The sequence below is a fragment of the Chiloscyllium plagiosum genome, unplaced genomic scaffold (assembly GCF_037043375.1).
Source record: "Chiloscyllium plagiosum isolate Xiang-an unplaced genomic scaffold, Cpla_swu_hap1 HiC_scaffold_4, whole genome shotgun sequence".
NCBI classification, from domain to species: Eukaryota; Metazoa; Chordata; class Chondrichthyes; order Orectolobiformes; family Hemiscylliidae; genus Chiloscyllium; species Chiloscyllium plagiosum.
Window position 1 is genome coordinate 134,893,204 of NW_028270142.1, and position 18,199 is coordinate 134,911,402.

An 18,199-nucleotide genomic window follows, 5' to 3' on the forward strand; every position below is an offset into this window, starting at 1 on the left:
TGCTCATGGCCAGCTTCGTGAAAGGCAGGCCCCCTGCTAGCTTTGTACATAAATCCCAAAGGGATTGGGTATTTATCCAGCTGCTAAAAATGGTTTGTATAAAATTCCTGATGAAGGGCTTTTGCCCAAAATGTCGATTTTCCCGCCCCTCAGATGCTGCCTGACCTGCTGTGTTTTTCCAGCACCACTCCAATCTTGATTCAAAATCAGTACAACTAATGCAGCCCATTCTGCGAATTAGAGTGGTTTGATGATTCCCTCACTTTCCAGCCTTCTGATTTCTGCCTCTACTTTTGCCCATAATGCAAATGGCACTGGGCAGACTGTTGTAGAATTGTGGAAATGCTTCCTTATCAACATGCAAGATAGTCTTGACACCTCAAATAGTCCCTAGACCTTCCTGAAAAATGTATGGGTATTTACTTAAGACTTTACTCAGGCTGCTATTGTCCAATTGAAAAGTGTTGAGCCAATCTTTCTCAACCAATTTTGCCCTATCAAACTTGGACACAAGCCTTTACTACAATCAGTGGTAACTGAACCAGCTGCTTTGCCTAAGAGACCAAAACTGAGGTTGTACCCTTAAACTGTAAAGGTTGCCTGGGTATAGGTTCTCAGCCTAGCTGAGATCTTGTGCAAAGTTAGGGGCTGGAACCCAGTGCGAATTTTATTAGAAACTGGTTCTGCAATCACCGATAGTGCTGCACCAGTAATGACCTCCATTACAATTGCATAACCATTTAACCAGACGGTTATCTTGATTGGTTCTGATTTTGATGTTACTAAGCGATTCAACTGTTCCAAACCACATATAGGCGGAATTTCCAAGGTATGAACTATCCTGGATACCAGCCTGTTCTTAATTTAGTTTTAGTAGGACTCCTGCTGTCTCGATGCCACAAACCGGCAACAACTACAATGGCTTGCTGGCCAGGATCCTGACTTTTAACCATTTGGCCAAGGTTTGGCTTTGTTTTGGGGTTTTGCTGTGAGTGAACCTAGAGTCCCTCTGTTTAGGGTAAGTCCAGAGTGAGGCTATCACTTGCATTCAAGTGGTGTTCCGCAAGCTCAGTTGGACGAGTGAGAACATAGAATGTTACAGTGCAGTACAGACCCTTTGGCCCTCAATGTTGCGTTGACCTGTGAAACCAATCTAAAGCCCATCCAACCTACACTATTTCATTATCATGCGTATGTTTATCCAATGACCATTTAAATTCCCTTAACGTTGGCAAGTCCACTACTGTTGCAGGCAGGGCATTCCACGCCCCTACTACTCTTTGAGTAAAGAACATACCTCTGATACCTATCCTATAGCTTTAAATTGAGGGGTGATATATATTTCCCCTCCTGCTAGCCATCACCATCTGAGGAAAAAGGTTCTCACTGTCCACCCCATCTGACCCTCTGATCATCTTGTATGCCTCTATTAAGTGACCTCTCAACCTTCTTCCCTCAAGTCCCTCAGCTTTTCCTCATAAGACCTTCCCTCCATACCAGGCAACATCCTAGTAAATCACTTCTGAACTCTTTCCAAAGCTTCCACATTCTTCCTATAATGTAGTGACCAGAACTGTATGCAATACTCCAAATACGGCCACACCAGAGTTTTGTACAGCTGCAGCATGATCTCATGACTCTGAAGCTCAATCCCTCTATCAGTAAAAGCTAATACGACATTTGCCTTCTTAACAACCCTATCAACCTGGATGGCAACTTACGGAGATCTTTCTGGATACAGAAATCTCTCTGCTCATCCATACTGCCAAGAATCTTATCATTAGCCCAGTACCCAAATTCCTGTTGCTCCTTCCAAAGTGAATCACCTCACACATTTCTGCGTTAAACTCCATTTACCACCCCTTAGCCCAGCTCTGCAGCTTATCTATGTCCCTCTGTAACCTGCAACATCCTTCCACACCGTCTACAACTCCACCGACTTTAGTGTCATCCTCAAATTTACTAACTCATCATTCTACACCCTCAGCCAGGTCAGTTATAAAAATGATGAAGTGGACCCAAAACAGATCCTTGCAGTGCACGACTAGTAACTGAACTCCAGGATAAACATTCCCCATCAACCACCACCTTCTGTCTTCTTACAGCTAGCCAATTTCTGATTCAAACCACTAAATCACCCTCAATCCCATGGCTCCATACTTCTGCAAAAGCCTACTGTGGGGAATCTTTTCAAACATTTTAATGAAATCCATATACACCACAGCAATTTCTTTACCCTGATCCACTCTGTTTGGTCACCTTCTCAACGAACTCAATCATGTTTTTGAGGCATGACCTACCCTTCATAAAACTGTGTTGACTATCCCTAATCAAATTATTTATTTTCACACTTTCCAGAATTGCTAACACCTCCTCCTTATGAACCCTAATCCCGTCTGGTCTAATAGCGTATATCTCAGTATTCTCCTCGACAGCATTGTCTTTTCCCTGTGTGAATACTGATGGAAAATATTCATCTAGCTCCTCTCCTGTCTCTTCGGACTCCACGCACAACTTCCCACTACTGTCTTTGACTGGCCCTAATCTTACCCTAGTCATTCTTTTACTCCTGACATACCAATAGAAAGCTATAGGGGTTTCCTTGATTCTACCTGCCAAAGACTTCTTATGTCCCCTCGTGGCTCTTCTTAGCTCTTTCTTTAGATCTTTTTGGCTAACTTGTAACTCTCATGTGCCCTAACCTCCTTCTTCCTCTTGACAAGAAATTCAACTTCTTTAGTAAACAGGTGAGGGTGTCCACTCCCATTGGAAAATGCTGCAACTCATACACTCCACTTGCTGCATTTTCCAATGATAAAGCCAGTTGTAATGTCTGTTTGAAGTCCAGCTTGGCTTCAGCGAGAAAGTGTTTTTGCATAGTTACATCATAGGTAGTTCTTCTATAATACGAAGGTTGCATTGTTGTGCAACCCCACTACTCATTGGGGTAGTATGGTGGCTCAGTGGTTAACACTGCTGCCTCACAGCACCAGGGACCCAGGTTTAATTCCAGATTGCAGTTTCTTCCCATGTCTGCATAGGTTTGCTCCCAAAGTCCAAAGATGTGCAGGTTAGGTCAATTAGCCAAGCTAAGTTGCTTGTAGTGTCCAAGGATGTGTAGGTTGGGTGGATTGGCCATGGGAAATCTGGGTGGGATGCTCTTCAGAGTCGGTGTGGGCTAGTTGGGCTGAATGGCCTGTTCCACACTATCGGGATTCTATGATGATTAACCACATTCATAGGCTTCTGCCAGTCGTCTTAATCTATTTAAAAATCTCGATATGAATTTCCCTGGTTCTTGAATTGCCAAGAAAATGCGATAGCATCTCAAAATTAAAGGCGGTTTAGGATTGTAATATTCCTTAACTATGTCCATCAATTCTTGAAAGGTTTTAATATCTTGTACCTCAGGGAAAGTTAGGCTCCTAATGACAGAAAAAGCTGCAGCTCCACAGGCTGTCAGAAGAATTACTCATTGATTTTCTTTTTTCAAAATGTTATTTGCCAGGAAAAAATGACACATTTTTCCATATACTAAGCCCCATCCTCAACAGCAGGATTGTACAACTCAAACTTCCCTAACAAACACCAAACAGTGTAAGAAATGCTTTTCAGCAACTCAATGACGATTGTTGCAAGCAAGTTTCTTCAGGATCATGCTTTACTCTAGTTGTTACTGAAATAACTCCCGAGGCCAGTATCCCATCACCCTTTATTTACATATGAATAGTCCTTGACGTTAGTACTGCCTCATTCAGAGTCAAGTACAAGAGTGTCAGCATCTCTCGCACTCACCCTTTTCTTTTATTTTTCTTAATTTCCTGTTTATTCTTCTATTATTAAACAATACAGTTTACAAAACAATTAACAGGAAAACAGCAATTTTACAAGGGAGAGGAGCAGCAAAGCCAGGTCCCACACCCTACCATTCAACCAATTTTTAGGGAAATGAGAACAAACTTCAAACCCCAGTTTACTCATCTTTTTTCTATGCCAGCCAGGGTTCTCTGATTGGACCAGGTTAACAACCCTAATCAGAGAATTTATATTCTATGAGGTCCAGCTCTCTGACCTCATTGCAATCACTACAGACATAACTTGCAGGTCACAGAAAGAAATTCTCCATGATACTCTTCAAAGTTGACAATTCGCCATTTTTTTTGTTCACTTGTGAGACTTGGGCATCGGTGGCTGGCCAACATTTATTGTCTGTACCTAGTTGCCCTGGAGAAGATGCGGGTGAGCTGACTTCTTGAACTGCTGAAGATAGACCCACAATGCCATTAGGGAGAGAATTCAGGACAAAATTCAGATAATTATTCTGTCTAATATGAGATAAACAACATAAGCAACATATGAGATGCACAAAGAAAAATGTACAAATTTGAAAAAATGTCTTAACAGAGTCTAAGCTTTGATTGAAGTTGAAGTCAAGTGTTAGTAAGCTTCACATGGTCAGGAGAGAGATCACATCCGAGTGAGGCGCCATCCGAATGAATGCGTATTTCAGGAATTGTCGAGCAGCATAGGAATTCATTGTAAGGGTTTTTTGTTCATAGTTTGTAAAGCTTGTAAGGTTTGTAACAGGTCAAATTGGAGCCCAAGATCAGGGGCCCAACACACAGCAAAGAATTAAATTACAGGAAAACCACAATGCAAACTCACTGGGAAGTGGAGTCTCAGAAGAGCCTGTGAGAGAGACAAGAGAGAGTGAGAGAAAGTGAGTGAGTGAGAGAGTGAGTGAGAGAGGGAGAGTGAGAGTGAGTGAGAGTGAGAGAGAGAGTGGGAGAGAGAGAGAGTGGGAGAGAGAGTGGGGGAGAGAGAGTGGGGGAGAGAGAGAGTGGGAGAGAGAGAGTGAGAGACAGAGAGTGAGAGACAGAGAGTGAGAGACAGAGAGTGAGAGTGAGTGAGAGAGAGGGAGGGAGAGTGAGTGAGTGAGAGGGAGAGAGTGGGGGAGAGAGAGTGGGGGAAGAGAGAGTGGGGGAGAGAGAGAGTGAGAGAGAGAAAGTGGGAGAGACAGAGTGGGAGAGAGAGAGACGGAGAGAGAGAAACGGAGAGAGAGAGAAAGAAATCTGATTTGGTGAGTATTGGATAACGTTAAGGTGAGTAATTTATTCCTAGCTTCTCCTTTATAGTTGTTAAGGATCACAAATTGCAGGAAACCTGGACATCATGAATGCTCCTCCTGCAAATGTGGAAAATTAAAAAAATTTCCAGAGCTAAGGTTGGCCACATATGCAGGAAGTTTATTTAGCTCCAGTCCTTGATTGATCACATAGAGATGTACAGCTCAGAAGCAGGCCCTTTGGTCCAACTCAACCTTGCTGACCAGGTCTCCCAAACTTAACTAGTCCCATTTGCCTGTGCCTGGTCCATATCCCACCAAATCTTTCCTATTCATGTGCCTGTCCAAATGTCTTTTAAATATTGTAACTGTACCTGCATCTACCACTTCAGCTGGTAAATCATTCTATAGGAAGATTGCCCCTCAGGTCTCTTCTGAATCTTTCCGCTCTCACCGTAAAAGTATGCCTTCTATTTCTCTACCCTAGGGAAAATACCTTTGCTATTTACCTTATCCATGTCTCTCATGATTTTATAAACCTCTGTAAGGTCATCTCTCAACCTCCTTTGCTCCAGGGAAAGAAGTTCCACCCCATCCAACCTCTCCTTATAACTCAAACCTTCTAGTCCCAGTAACGTCCTTGTAAATCTTTTCTGCACTCTTACCAATTTAATAATATCCTTCCTGTAGCAGCACAACCAGAATTGCAGACAGTATTCCAAAAGTCGCTTCACCAATGTCCTGTACAGCCTCAAGATGATATCCCAACTCCTGTACTCAATACTCTGACCAATGAAGGCAAGCATGCCAAATGCCTTCCTCACCACCCTGTGATGCTATTTTCAAGGAACTATATACCGAACTCTTAGGTCTCTTTGTTTGACCACACTCCCCAGGGCTCTACCATTAATTGTGCTAGTCCTGCCCTGATTTCTCTTACCAAAATGCAACACTTTGCATTTATCTAAATTAAACTCTACCTGCCACTCCTCAGTCCAGCTGATCAAAATCCCATGGTGTCATCTGCAAACTTATGAACTATTCTTCCTATATTCTCATCCAAATCATTTATATAAATGACAAGTAACAGTGATCCTAGCACTGCTAGTCACAGACCTCCTGTCCAAAAAACAACACTTGACCACCAACTTCTGTCTCCTACTATCAAGCCAATTTTGTAACCAATTCGCTAGCTCTCCCTGGATCTCATTCATCTAATTCTACTAACTAATCTAGGGAACCTTGTCCTAGGCCTTGCTAAAACTTCTACCACTCTGCCCTCATCTACCTTCTTCGTTACGCCCTCAAAAAGATCTCAATCAAGTTTGTGTGACATGATTTTCCATGCACAAAGCCCATATTGACTATCCCTAATGAGTCCTTGCCTCTCCCATATGCATGTAAACCCTGTCTCTCAGAAACCCCTCCAATAATTACCCACATCAGACGCACCAGTCTATAATTTCTGGGCTTTTCCTTGCAGCCTTTCTTAAATAAAGGCACAACATTAGCAACTCTCCAGTCTTCCAGCACCTCACCAGTGGCTACAGATGATACAAATATCTCTGCTGGTGGCCTGCAATTTCTTCCTTAACTTCCCACAATTTCCTGGGATACACATGATTTGGTCTCAGGAATCTATCCACCTTTATGTGTTTTAAGATCGACAGTACCTCCTCTTTTATAATGTGGACTATTTTCAAGACATTACAATTTAATTCCCCAAATTGCCTAGCTTGCACATCTTGCGCCACCATAAAAACCAATGTGAAATATTTATTTAGTTGCTCACCCATTTCCTGAGGTTCCACACAGGCATGGCCTCATTGATCTTTAAGGGGCCCTAATCTTTCTCTAGTTACACTTTTGACCTTAATATATTCGTAGAATCTCTTTGGATTCTCTTTAACCTCATTTGCAAAGGCAATCTCAATTTTTGCCCTTCTGATTTCCCTCTCAAGTGTGTTCCTACTCCCCTTGTACTCAAGGAATTCACATGATCCTAGCTGTTTATACCTGGTATAGGCCTCCTTCTTTTCCTTGGCGAGAACCTCACACTGGAGCATCGGTGATGTTGAGGACATCACAAATACTACGTTTACCAAACTGAGCACGCCACTAATAAGGGATATACAGGCAGAAAAGCATTCGGGGATGACCACCAGGTAGACTAGTAAGCATAAGCAGGTAGAGCAAGGCTTCCCTGTGGTCCCTCCTCTCAAGCAGATATACTGGGTTGGGGGGGGGGGGGTGTTGACCTCTCATGGAAAACCAGCAGCAGCCAAGTTTGTGGCTCTATCGTTGGCTCTGCTGCATAGCAGGGGATATGGGACTCGATGTGCAGTTCTGTCTGCAAACAAGACTTTTAAATGTATATTGCCTCCCTGGTGTTAGGATCAGAGATGTCTCAGAATGTCTGCTAGACTCAGAATATGGCAAAAGGAAGATAGGTGAACGCGTGGCTCAGGAGATGGTGTAGGAAGAAGAGCTTTAGATTTTTGGATCATTGGACACTTTCTGGGGAAGGTGGGACTGGTGCAAGCTGGATAGATCACACCTGAGCCAGAATAAGTCCAACATCTTTGCTGGGAGGTTTGTTTGTACAGTTGGAGAGGTTTTAAACTAACTTAGCAGGGGATGGGGCACAGAGTAGATGTAAAATCAAGAACAAGGTTCAGTCAGATACAGAAGGAATACTAGGATAGTCGAACAGGCAGAGAAGACATGGGCATGAACAGGCATAAAGGAGAACTGGAAAGCTAAATTATATTTATTTTAATGCAAAGAGCCTGACTGGTAAGGTGGATGCACTTAGAGCATTATCAACACATGGGAATTTGATATAATTGTGATCACTGAGACATGGTTAAAGAAAGAGCAGGACTGGCAGCTCAACATTCCAGGGTAGAGATGAGGGCATGGGAGAATGACATAGAAGGCTCTTCAAATGAGGTCATCTAAGTAGATGTTTTAAAATAGAAAAGCTATCATTTTGCTGGATATTTACTACAGCATTCCAACAGTCAGAGGGAGATAAAGGAGCAAATATGTAGATAAATCACAAAAGGATGAGAGAGGAGTAGGCTTGTAGGAGGAGAAATTTCAACTTTAGTCTCATGAATTAAGATCACCTTAGTCTGAAAGGATTAGGCAGAGTGGAATTTTTCCACTGCACTCAGGAGAGTTTTCCGTGCCTATAAGATCATCCTACAAGAGATGGGGAATTCTAGGGAGTGAAGCCAGTCAAGTGGTTGTCAGTGGGAAAACACTTTGGGGATAGTGACCATAACTGGAAGTTTCAAAGTCATTATGGAAATGGTTAAGAATAGTTCTAGAAATTAAGTGTCTAAATTGAGGGAAGGCCAATTTCAATATCATTGACAGAATCTGGCAAACATAGATTGGGAGCAGCTACTTACAGGCAAGTCTACATTTAGAAAGTGAGGGTCTTTTAGAAGTAGAATATTGAGAGCTCAGGGCCAGCTTGCACATCTAAGTCTAAAGGGCAAGGGTAGCAAGGCTAGGGAACCTTAGATGTCAAGGTATATCAAGAGTTTGATACAGAAAATGAAGAAAGCATTTGTTAGGTGTGCAGCATTAAAAACAGAAGAGGTCTTTCAGAAGTATACTCTTTAGGGTGCTGAAAAAAGAAATTAGGAGAATAAAGAGGGATTGCAAAATATCTTTTACAGGTAGAATTAGGTCTATTGCCACATGAGTGCAATGGAAAGGTTTACAAAGTCGCCACTTACAGCGCCATCTTAGCTATAAAGGTATCCAGGTACAATACCTTAGGAATAGATTAGAAAAAAAATCAAAGAAATAAAAAGATCAGCATTACAGTCCTTCGAGCAGACTGTGCTGGACCTTGCCTCCAGCCCAAGTCGAATTCAATCTGATTCTATACAATGGATGCAGCCCACTCCGGGCTCCAAGCTCCACCGCAAACAATGACCCATTGAGCACTGAGCACAGTCGCAGCCAATAACCCATATGTCTGACTGTGGGCCCACCGCAGACGCACTCCAGTCACCAAGCTCCACTGTAGCTGACAGCCCATTGAGATCCCATGTGAGTCTACCGCAACCCCACTCTGGAGACCAAACTGCGTGCAGCTGAGGGCCCACCAAGCTCCCAGGTCCAGGCTCCAGGCCTACCGAAGCCAAGATTTCTTGATCCGGGTATAGTCACCGCTCCTGCTAACAACCCTCTGACACCGCTCCGGCTTCCGCATGTCAAGAGATGAGAGAAAATAAAAGATAAAGAAAAAAACAGAAAAGAGGAGAGAGAAGGAAGGGTTAGGCCAGCCTGGAGCATATGCGTTTAGGAACCTTAATATTCCCTCTACCATGCCAGTGTCACCATCTTGAAGTAATTATGCGTACAGTGTAGCTCCTGACAGCTGGAAGTTGGCAGTGAGATGCTGACTGAGAAGGGCTGCCTTCTGAAACATTTAAGGCCTTTGATGTTGAATCTTCAATGACTCTTAGCCTGGATTTCAGTAGGCATGAACTGATATATCTCAGAGATTGCAACATGAAAGTCGGTAAGAGCATGAAACTCTGGAAGGGTTTGATAGACAAACAAGGAATGCAAACTCCATTGGAGTCCTCTTCCAGATGAAATTTCACAGAAAACCCCAAAGCATTTTATAAGTATATTAAGAGCAAGGGGATGATCAGGGCAAGAATGGGGTCTAATAGACACCAAAGAGGCAATTTGTGTGTGGAGTCAGAGGATATTGGTGAGGTATAAAATGAATATTTATCATTTGTATTCACAAAGGAGAAAATTATAGCTGGATATTTCAGTTGGCATGATAAGGTTCTACAGCATGTTAAGATTAATAAAGAGGAGATAAAAGATATGTCCAGCAGGCATAAAGGTGCATAAATCCCCTGGGCGTGATGAGATGTATCCCAGGCTGTTGTGAGAGGCAAGGTAGAAGATTGCTAGGACCCTGGCAGAGATACTTAATACTTTGCTGGCCACAGGTAAAGTGCCAGATGGTTAGAGGACAACTCATGTGGTTCCTTTGTTTAAGAAGGGCAGCAAGGTTAGGCTGAGTAATTATAGACCACTTAGTCTGATGTCAGGGAAATTATTTGAAAAAAATGTGAGGGATGGGATTAACCAACACCTGGAAATGCAGGGATTGATCAGGGAGAGTCAGCACAGATTTGTTGGATGGAGATTCAATCTGAACTAATGTAAATGAGTTTTTCTTTGCAAAGGTGACTAAATATATTGATGAGGGTAGTGCAGTTGATTTGGTTTACATGGACTTCGATAAGGACTTTAACAAAGTCCCACATGGAAGGTTGGTCCAAAAGGCAATAGCCAATGGGATTCAAGGCAAATTGTCAACCTGGATTCAAAATTGGCTTGCAAATAGAAAGCAAAGACTGATGGTGGAGGTTTCTTTTTGTGATTGGAAACATGTGACTAGTGGTGTGCCACAAGGTTTGGTGCCAAGATCCTTGCTGTTTGTTCAGTATGTTAACAACTTGCATGTGAATATACAAAGTACATTTAGTCGGTTTGCAGATGACATAAAAATTGGTAATATTATTGACTATAGTCTCAGGCTACAGTTTCATGTTGACCTGCTGGTAAACTGGGCAGAGCAATAGTAGATGGAATTTGATCCTGATAAGTGTGAGGTGATGCATTTTGAGAGGTCTAATAAGGGAAGAATGTACACAATGAATGGTAGATCTCTAGGGAGTACTTGGGAATAAAGAGACCTTGGGGTACAATTCCACAGGCACCTGAAGGTGTCAGCACAAGCAGACAGAGCGGTGATAAAGGTAAATAGGATGCTTGCCATCATTAGCCAGAATATAGAATACAGGAGTAATGTAGTTGAAATAAGTCCACAAAGGCTAGTATTCCATCACTAATCACCCTTTATTTACACGTGGAGAGTCCTTGACACTGATCCAGCTCCCTTATAGTCAACTCTCAGCAAACAGGATGTCTGACACTCCTGTTTATATCTGCCAGCCGGGGCTCCCTGACTGAACCAAATTTATAGCCTTAATCAGTGAACTCATTCTATGAGGTCCATCTGGCTGACCTCATTATAATCACTACAAAGGTCTTGTCGCAATTTTATAAAGTTTTGGTTAGGAAACAATACCGTGTGCATTTCTGGCTGCCACATGGTCATAACGACGTTGTTGCACTGGATAGGGTACAGAGGAGATTCACAAGGATGTTGCCTAGGATGGAATGTCTCAGTTATGTGGAGTGACTGGATATCCAGTCTGACTAATGTAATTTAGTTTTTGTTTTGAAAAGGCAACTAATTATATTGATAAGGGTAGTGCAGTTGATTTAGTTTACATGGACTTTGTTAAAGACTTTGACAAAGTCCCACATGGAAGGCTGGTCCAAAAGGTAATAGCCTATGGGATTTATGGCAATTGACAAAATTGGCTTGCAAATAGAAAGCAAAGACTGATGGTGGACATTTTGTTTTCACTGGAGCAGAGGAGGCAGAGCATGAATCTGATTGAGGTATATAAAATTATGAGAGGCATAGATAGTGTAGATCATGAGAATCTTCTTCCCATGGCAGTCGTGTCAAAGACCAGACAATATTGGTTTAGGGGTGATCAGAGGAAAAATGTTTTCACCCAGAGGGTGGTAGAAATATGGAACGCACTGCCTAAAAGGATGTAGAGACAAATACTCTCAACATTTAAAAAGCATCTGGATGAGCACTTAAAATGCCAGGGTTTAGTAGACTACAGACCAGGTTCAGTTAAGTGGGATTAGTACAGTTTGATGTTCATTGATCAACACAGACATGTTGGGCTATAATGCGTGTTTTTATGCTGTATGACTCTCTGACAAGCAGAGATCTATCAACTCTCATACTTATGAATGTGATCTCATACAGAGGTATTATTTTAATTACAAACATTTCAAGTACTTACAAATGGCTACTTTTTACTATCCCGCATGGTTTTCCAACTTGCAAACTACTCAACTTGCAAACCCATTTGCAATCTGAGAAGGGCTGTACATATTCTAAAAGTTATTATGCAATCAGTTGCTACCACCTTTTTGGTCATAACATTCCATCTCAAAGCAATGTGCTGCTGAAAAAAGTTCTCATCTTCATTCTGCTCATCAGCCAATTACCTTAATCCATGTTTGTTGGTTATTGATCCACTTGTCGTGGCAATTTTCTCTTAATTTGCTCAAACATATTTTTGTAGAGTTTCTATGAGTAATCTCTACTGTAATAGACATTATCAAAACACTTACCTTTTAAAGCATTTGTGGATTGAAGATCAGCTTCCTGCATACTGTTTTCCAAGCAAAGCTTGCAATGTCAACTTCAACTTAACCTCACTGAGCGATTTCGAACAGAAAGTAGCCAGGACATCTCCATTGCTGATCTTGACAGTCCATTTCTAATTGCGGTGCATTTCATCTGCGGATAAACAATCTCTAAAAGCAGTTGTGCAAACAAAATTTGATGTTCCAAACCGACAAAGTATTAGCCACCAAGCCACAAAACTGTTGCCATTGTAAACTTGAAGGTAACAGCAGAAAGAGGAACCAACTCCACTGTTGTCTTTTTGAAAATGTAGTTATAATCTTCTCCGGGATTTAGTCACAAACATTTTCAATTCCCATTCTATGGCACTTCATGCATGTTCTGAAACATTAAAAACCAGAGAAAATTATGTTTTTATGAGCTACAGTTATTATGTTAGTAGGTTTGACTAAGAGGGACATGCTTCAAGGAAAGCTAGTTCATATTGAAAGTATTCAAATATAAAATGAAAAAAATTCAACAATTCTCAAAACAAAGTTGTTCTGTTGACTTTGAAATGCAAAAAAAAATTAAATTTCATAAACATGTATCATTGAAAAAAAAATGAGATTCATGCCTTAACAATCATGTTTACCAAGTATTTTCCAGTTTAGAGCTTTTGGTAAAAAAAATGCAATATGGAAATCCAATTTGCATCACAAAATAAAGAATGTTTTAATTTACCACCTAAATTACTACGAAGGTGAAAGTGCTAGGAACGGCTTCTGTAGCAAGACGTTTGCACCAAAACAGAAGCAACGAGAAAGATAGTCATTTAACAGAGATAGTTATTTAAAGGAGAGTAAAAGTTTTGTAAATCTATCAGTCTAGATGTGGTGAAATTATACATAACATACATAAATAAAAGATGTTTACCCATAGTATTGGTTACTAAACTAGACAGCTCAATTAGGTCATTTGTAGACAACAGAAAGTGAATGCAGTCACAAAGACTGATTCATAATCTATCCTAGGCTAGAAGAGTACATTGATAGAGCTGGTACTGCATCATTCTTATCCAAAATTGATCTGTTAAAAGGATATTTGCAAGTACCATTGACAATAAGGTCTAAGGAAATTTCCACTTTTGACATACCTAATAGGTTGTACCAATGGCGGGTTACACCATTTGGATTTAAGAATGTATCAGGCACATTTCAATGATTAATGAGTAGAGTTATAGCTAAAAAAGCTAATTATGTTGTTTATTTGGATGGCATTGTAGTACATAGCACAATACGGACAGAACACAGTTAGAAAACTTGTTTTCTCAATTACAGTCAGCCAGATTAGTGTTAAACCTAATAAAAAGTGAATCTTCAAAAGTCAAGGTGAGGTACTTAGGACATGTCAAAGGATAAGGTCAAGTGTCACCCAGAACAGTAAAAGCTTTAATTGATTTCCCCATTCACGGAACAAAGCGAGAGATAACAAGGATCTTGGGAATATATAGATTTTATTGAAAACTTGTATCTAACATTAATACCATACCATTGATTAATTTGCTGTGTACAGAGACAAAGATGGTGCAGTCAATAGAATGCCAGGTAACCTTTGAAAAGCTAAAAGCAATTTTAATGAATGGACATGTATTAACTGCACCTAACTTTAGCAAACCATTTAAATTGGCAGTAGACACTAGCAATTTGGGGATTAGAGTAGTTCTCTTACAGAGGCTAGAAGGGAGAAGCCCCAACTTATTTCTCCAAGTTGAACCAACATCAAAGGAAATATTCAGCAATAGAAGAGAAGGCATTGGTGGTGTCAGAAGTTCTCTGACTCTTTGAAGTTTATGTTTGACATTGAAACTGTGAAGCCTTGTTTTTTACTGACAGGAATATGTTAACTTTTCTATAAAAGTTAAGAACTCAGGTTCCAAAATTATTCAGATTGAGCTTAGATCTTTAGCTATTTAACAAAAAATTTACATATTTCCACAAAAGAAAATGTAATTACTGATGTGTTAGCCCAAATATAAACTGCTGTGAATTTAAGAACATGACCAAGTTGAAACGTGATTAAGAATCCGGTGGGAGGAAGATGAATGTCTGTGTGTTTTGTTTGTCGTTTAAGTCTTTCTAACCTTATCACTTTCTAAAATGACATTTCATGTTCTGAGAGTGGAGGCACATTAGAACCTCCAGTCATTTTTCTATTTTGTTTTTGGTTTGGAGCTGTGAACTGACTGTTGAGAGCTGAAAAGTGAACTTTGGACTGTAAGCTTTTGTTTGCTCTGTTCTTTTGAAATAAGCAGCAGCATACAGTCCAAAGATCACTTTTGTTTTTTTGTTTGAGAGGCAAGGTGTGAAATTAATTGCAGATTCGTTCTTAATAAAAGAGCTCCATAAACACTCCAGACAGGCCTTACGTTCAAATAGATGGCAGATATTTATTTGAATGATAACAGGACATCATAGAAAGATGATCACTCTAGCAAGGAGAATCCAAAGTTTGAACTGTTTTTTGGACTGTGCGTTTGGGGAATAATATGAATGCTACAACATGAAGATTTGCCTAACATCCCACCATCAGCTATTAGAAGTTCAGAGAATAGAAACTAAGTAACTGAATCTTCATTCAAATTGAAGATGATGATATAATAGCCATTACTGAGAAGTGGCTGCAGGATGGTTGGGATTGAGAACTAAATAAATTAGGTTGTAAGGTTTACAGGATGGACAGGAAAAAGGCAGAGGAGGTGAAGTACCCTTATTGATTAGAAACAAAATTATTTCAATGGCAAGGAAACATATAATGAGGGGAAAGCATTCAGTGGAGACTGCATGGGGGCAGGGAGAACTGAGGAATAGTGAAGGCCCTAAAACTGTAATAAATGTTATGTACAGACACCCTGGTAGCAGCTCTGAAATGCTTGATTGAATAAATGTACCAATTAGGCAGGTGTGTAGCAAAACCAGAGTCATATTAATTTGGGGCTTTTAACTTTTTTTAATAGACTTTTTATTGAAAATTTAACATATTTTTACAAGTTTACAAATAAAAAAAACCCCAAGTATAAACACTGATATACAATTAAATCTTAAATAAATAATAACCAAAATCTATCAAACAGAAAAAAAGAGATACCGAGGAAAAAAACAAAACTCAACTAACTACTAATCTAACCTACAACTAACCAGAGTGTATAATTAAGTCTCTTACATTATTCAGGGAAAAACATCGACGGATAACACAAACATTGAGTAGTGAGATACATGCTCGGAATGTGTTAACATCAATTCATAACAAAACCCTTATTCCTGCGTGATTCCTCTCTCAAGGGGCCCTGGACTAGACAGGTTCGCCATCTCAGTTAAAGAAAAGCCCTTGTTAGGATGACCGAAATATCTGTATTTGTGTAATTCAAGAAGGGCTGCCATATTTTACAGAATAATTCGGTCTTTTGGTGCGCCATATTTGTAAGGAAGTCAAGGGGAATATGTTCCATGATTATTCTGTGCCAATTCGAAAGTCCAGGGGGGCCCTCAGCCAGTTTACCAAAATATTTTTCCTTGCACAGAAAGAGAGAATAGAAAATAATCTCTTCCCATGCATAAACAGGGAGGGTAAATTCGAAAAGCCCAAAAGGAGAGATACTGGATCCACTCTAATTTCCGTTCCTAAGATTTCTGTAAGAGCACTTGCTACTTTAGTCCAATATCTACGGATCTTATGATAGGTCCATAAGCAATGTACAAGAGTACCCACCTCTATTTTACATTTGGGACACATTGGAGATGCTCCTGCCTTAAATTTTGCCAATCGATCCGGTGCTATATGGGCCCTATGAAGTATCTTCAACTGAATGGCCGGAGTTCTGTTGCAGATGGAGATTTTTCTGGCATTTTCCCAAATGTCATTCCACATTTCTATAGAGATTTCCAGTCCTAAATCCTGATCCCATGTTTTAAGCAGATTGTCCATATCTCCCGATACTTCATCATGTAATAAATGATAAATAGTGCTGACCGAAGATACCCCCATTGGCCATAACATTCTACGTTCTCTATCTGATTTATAAAGACTATCTAATAGCGTAGTCTTCTTCTGTATGTAATCTCGAATTTGGAAGTATCGAAAGAGATCACCATTAGGTAATCCAAATTTCTGATGCAGCTATACAAAATACATCAGGACCCCTTCTTTAAACACATCCCCTAAACAGGAGATACCCCTGGATCTCCAGAATTAGGAAGGGATGAGACTGAAGACAAGATGACCCAGGAAAATACAGAGGAAAATCTACAGAGGAGAATCGACAAAGCTGGCTGGCTTTGAAGCGTTTTTTCTGTAAATCTTAAATCATGTTTTTTTTAAATCAGACCAGTATTGTAAAGGGGGAGGTAAAAGATAGGTTTAAGAGAAAGGAGTTGTAACTAGCTGTTCTTTTAATGTTCTGTGTTGGACTTAAAGAATAAAACTGTTAATTTTTACTTCACATAGAATATTACAGTGCAGTATAGGCCCTTCGGCCCTCAACATTGTGCCGACCCGTGAAACCAATCTGAAGCCCATCTAAACTACACTATTCCATTCTCGTCCATATGCCTATTCAATGACCATTTAAATGCCCTTAAAGTTGGCAAGTCTATGACCGTTGCAGACAGTGCATTCCATGCCCCTTCTACTCTGAGTAAACAAACTGCCTCTGACATCTGTTCTATATCTATCACCCCTCAATTTAAAGCTATGTTCCTTCGTGCTAGCCACCACCATCTGAGGAAAAAGACACTCACTGTCCAACCTATCTAACCCTCTGATTATCTTATGTCTCAGTTCAGTCAACTCTCAATCTTCGTCTCTCTAACGAAAACAGCCTCAAGTCCCTCAGCCTTTTCTTGTAAGACCTTCCCTCCATACCAGGCAATTACCATCCTAGTAAATCTCCTCTGAACCCTTTCCAAAGCTTCCACATCCTTCCTATAATACGGTGGCCAAAACTGTACGCAATACTCCAGGTGTGGCCACACCAGAGCTTTGTACAGCTGCAGCATGACCTCATAGTTCCGAAACTCAATCCCTCTACCAATAAAAGCTATCACATTGTATGCCTTCTTAACAGCCGTATCAACCTGGGTGGCATCTTTCAAGGATCTAGTACCTGGATACTGAGATCTCTCTGCTCATCTACACTACCAAGCACAGTTTTGAGATTCACGTGATTGAAATCTGTTGCAACAATAAACAGGGCGAAAGTGAGGATTGCAGATGCTAGAGATTAGAGTCGAATGTGTGCTGCTGGAAAAGCACAGCAGGTCAGGCAGCATTCGAGGAGCAGGAAAATCGACATTTCGGGCAAAACCCCTTCATCAGAGATTCCCGATGAAGGGGTTTTTCCCAAAATGTCAATTGTCCTGTTCCTGGGATGCTGCCTGACCTGCTGTGCTTTTCCAGCAGCACACACTCGACTCTAATCTCCAGCATCTGCAATCCTCACTTTCGCCCTGTTTATTTTGCAACAGATTTCAATCAGGTGAATCTCAAAACTGTGCTCCCTAAATTACATCAGTATGTGGACTTTGCAAGGAGAGGGGAGAACATGCTGGTTCTGGTTTATACAAACATCCTCAACGCATGTAGGGCAGAGTTCCGCCCCCACCGAGGAGCAGGAAAATCGACATTTCGGGCAAAACCCCTTCATCAGAGATTCCCAATGAAGGGCTTTTGCCCAAAATGTCAATTGTCCTGCTCCTGGGATGCTGCCTGACCTGCTATGCTTTTCCAGCACCACATTCTCGACAGTAACAATAAACAGTCCATCAGGGGGTGTGTTCTACAGTCTGCTAATAGCCCCATAAGTT

General features: G+C 40.8%; 1 protein-coding gene across 6 annotated transcripts in view; it reads right to left on the reverse strand.

Annotated features, from left to right (window-relative positions):
• ldlrad4a (low density lipoprotein receptor class A domain containing 4a) overlaps positions 1–18,199 on the reverse strand; it is a 240,502-nt gene that overhangs the window by 134,140 nt on the left and 88,163 nt on the right. For 5 of the 6 annotated variants that reach the window (XM_087986708.1, XM_087986706.1, XM_043687710.2 and 2 more), the window contains one exon: positions 12,344–12,740. In XM_087986708.1, the coding sequence (XP_087842834.1) occupies positions 12,344–12,383 (40 nt within the window). In that variant the 5' untranslated portion in view covers positions 12,384–12,740. The remainder of the gene's footprint in view (positions 1–12,343; positions 12,741–18,199) is intronic. The other variant, XM_087986707.1, reaches the window with a different exon arrangement.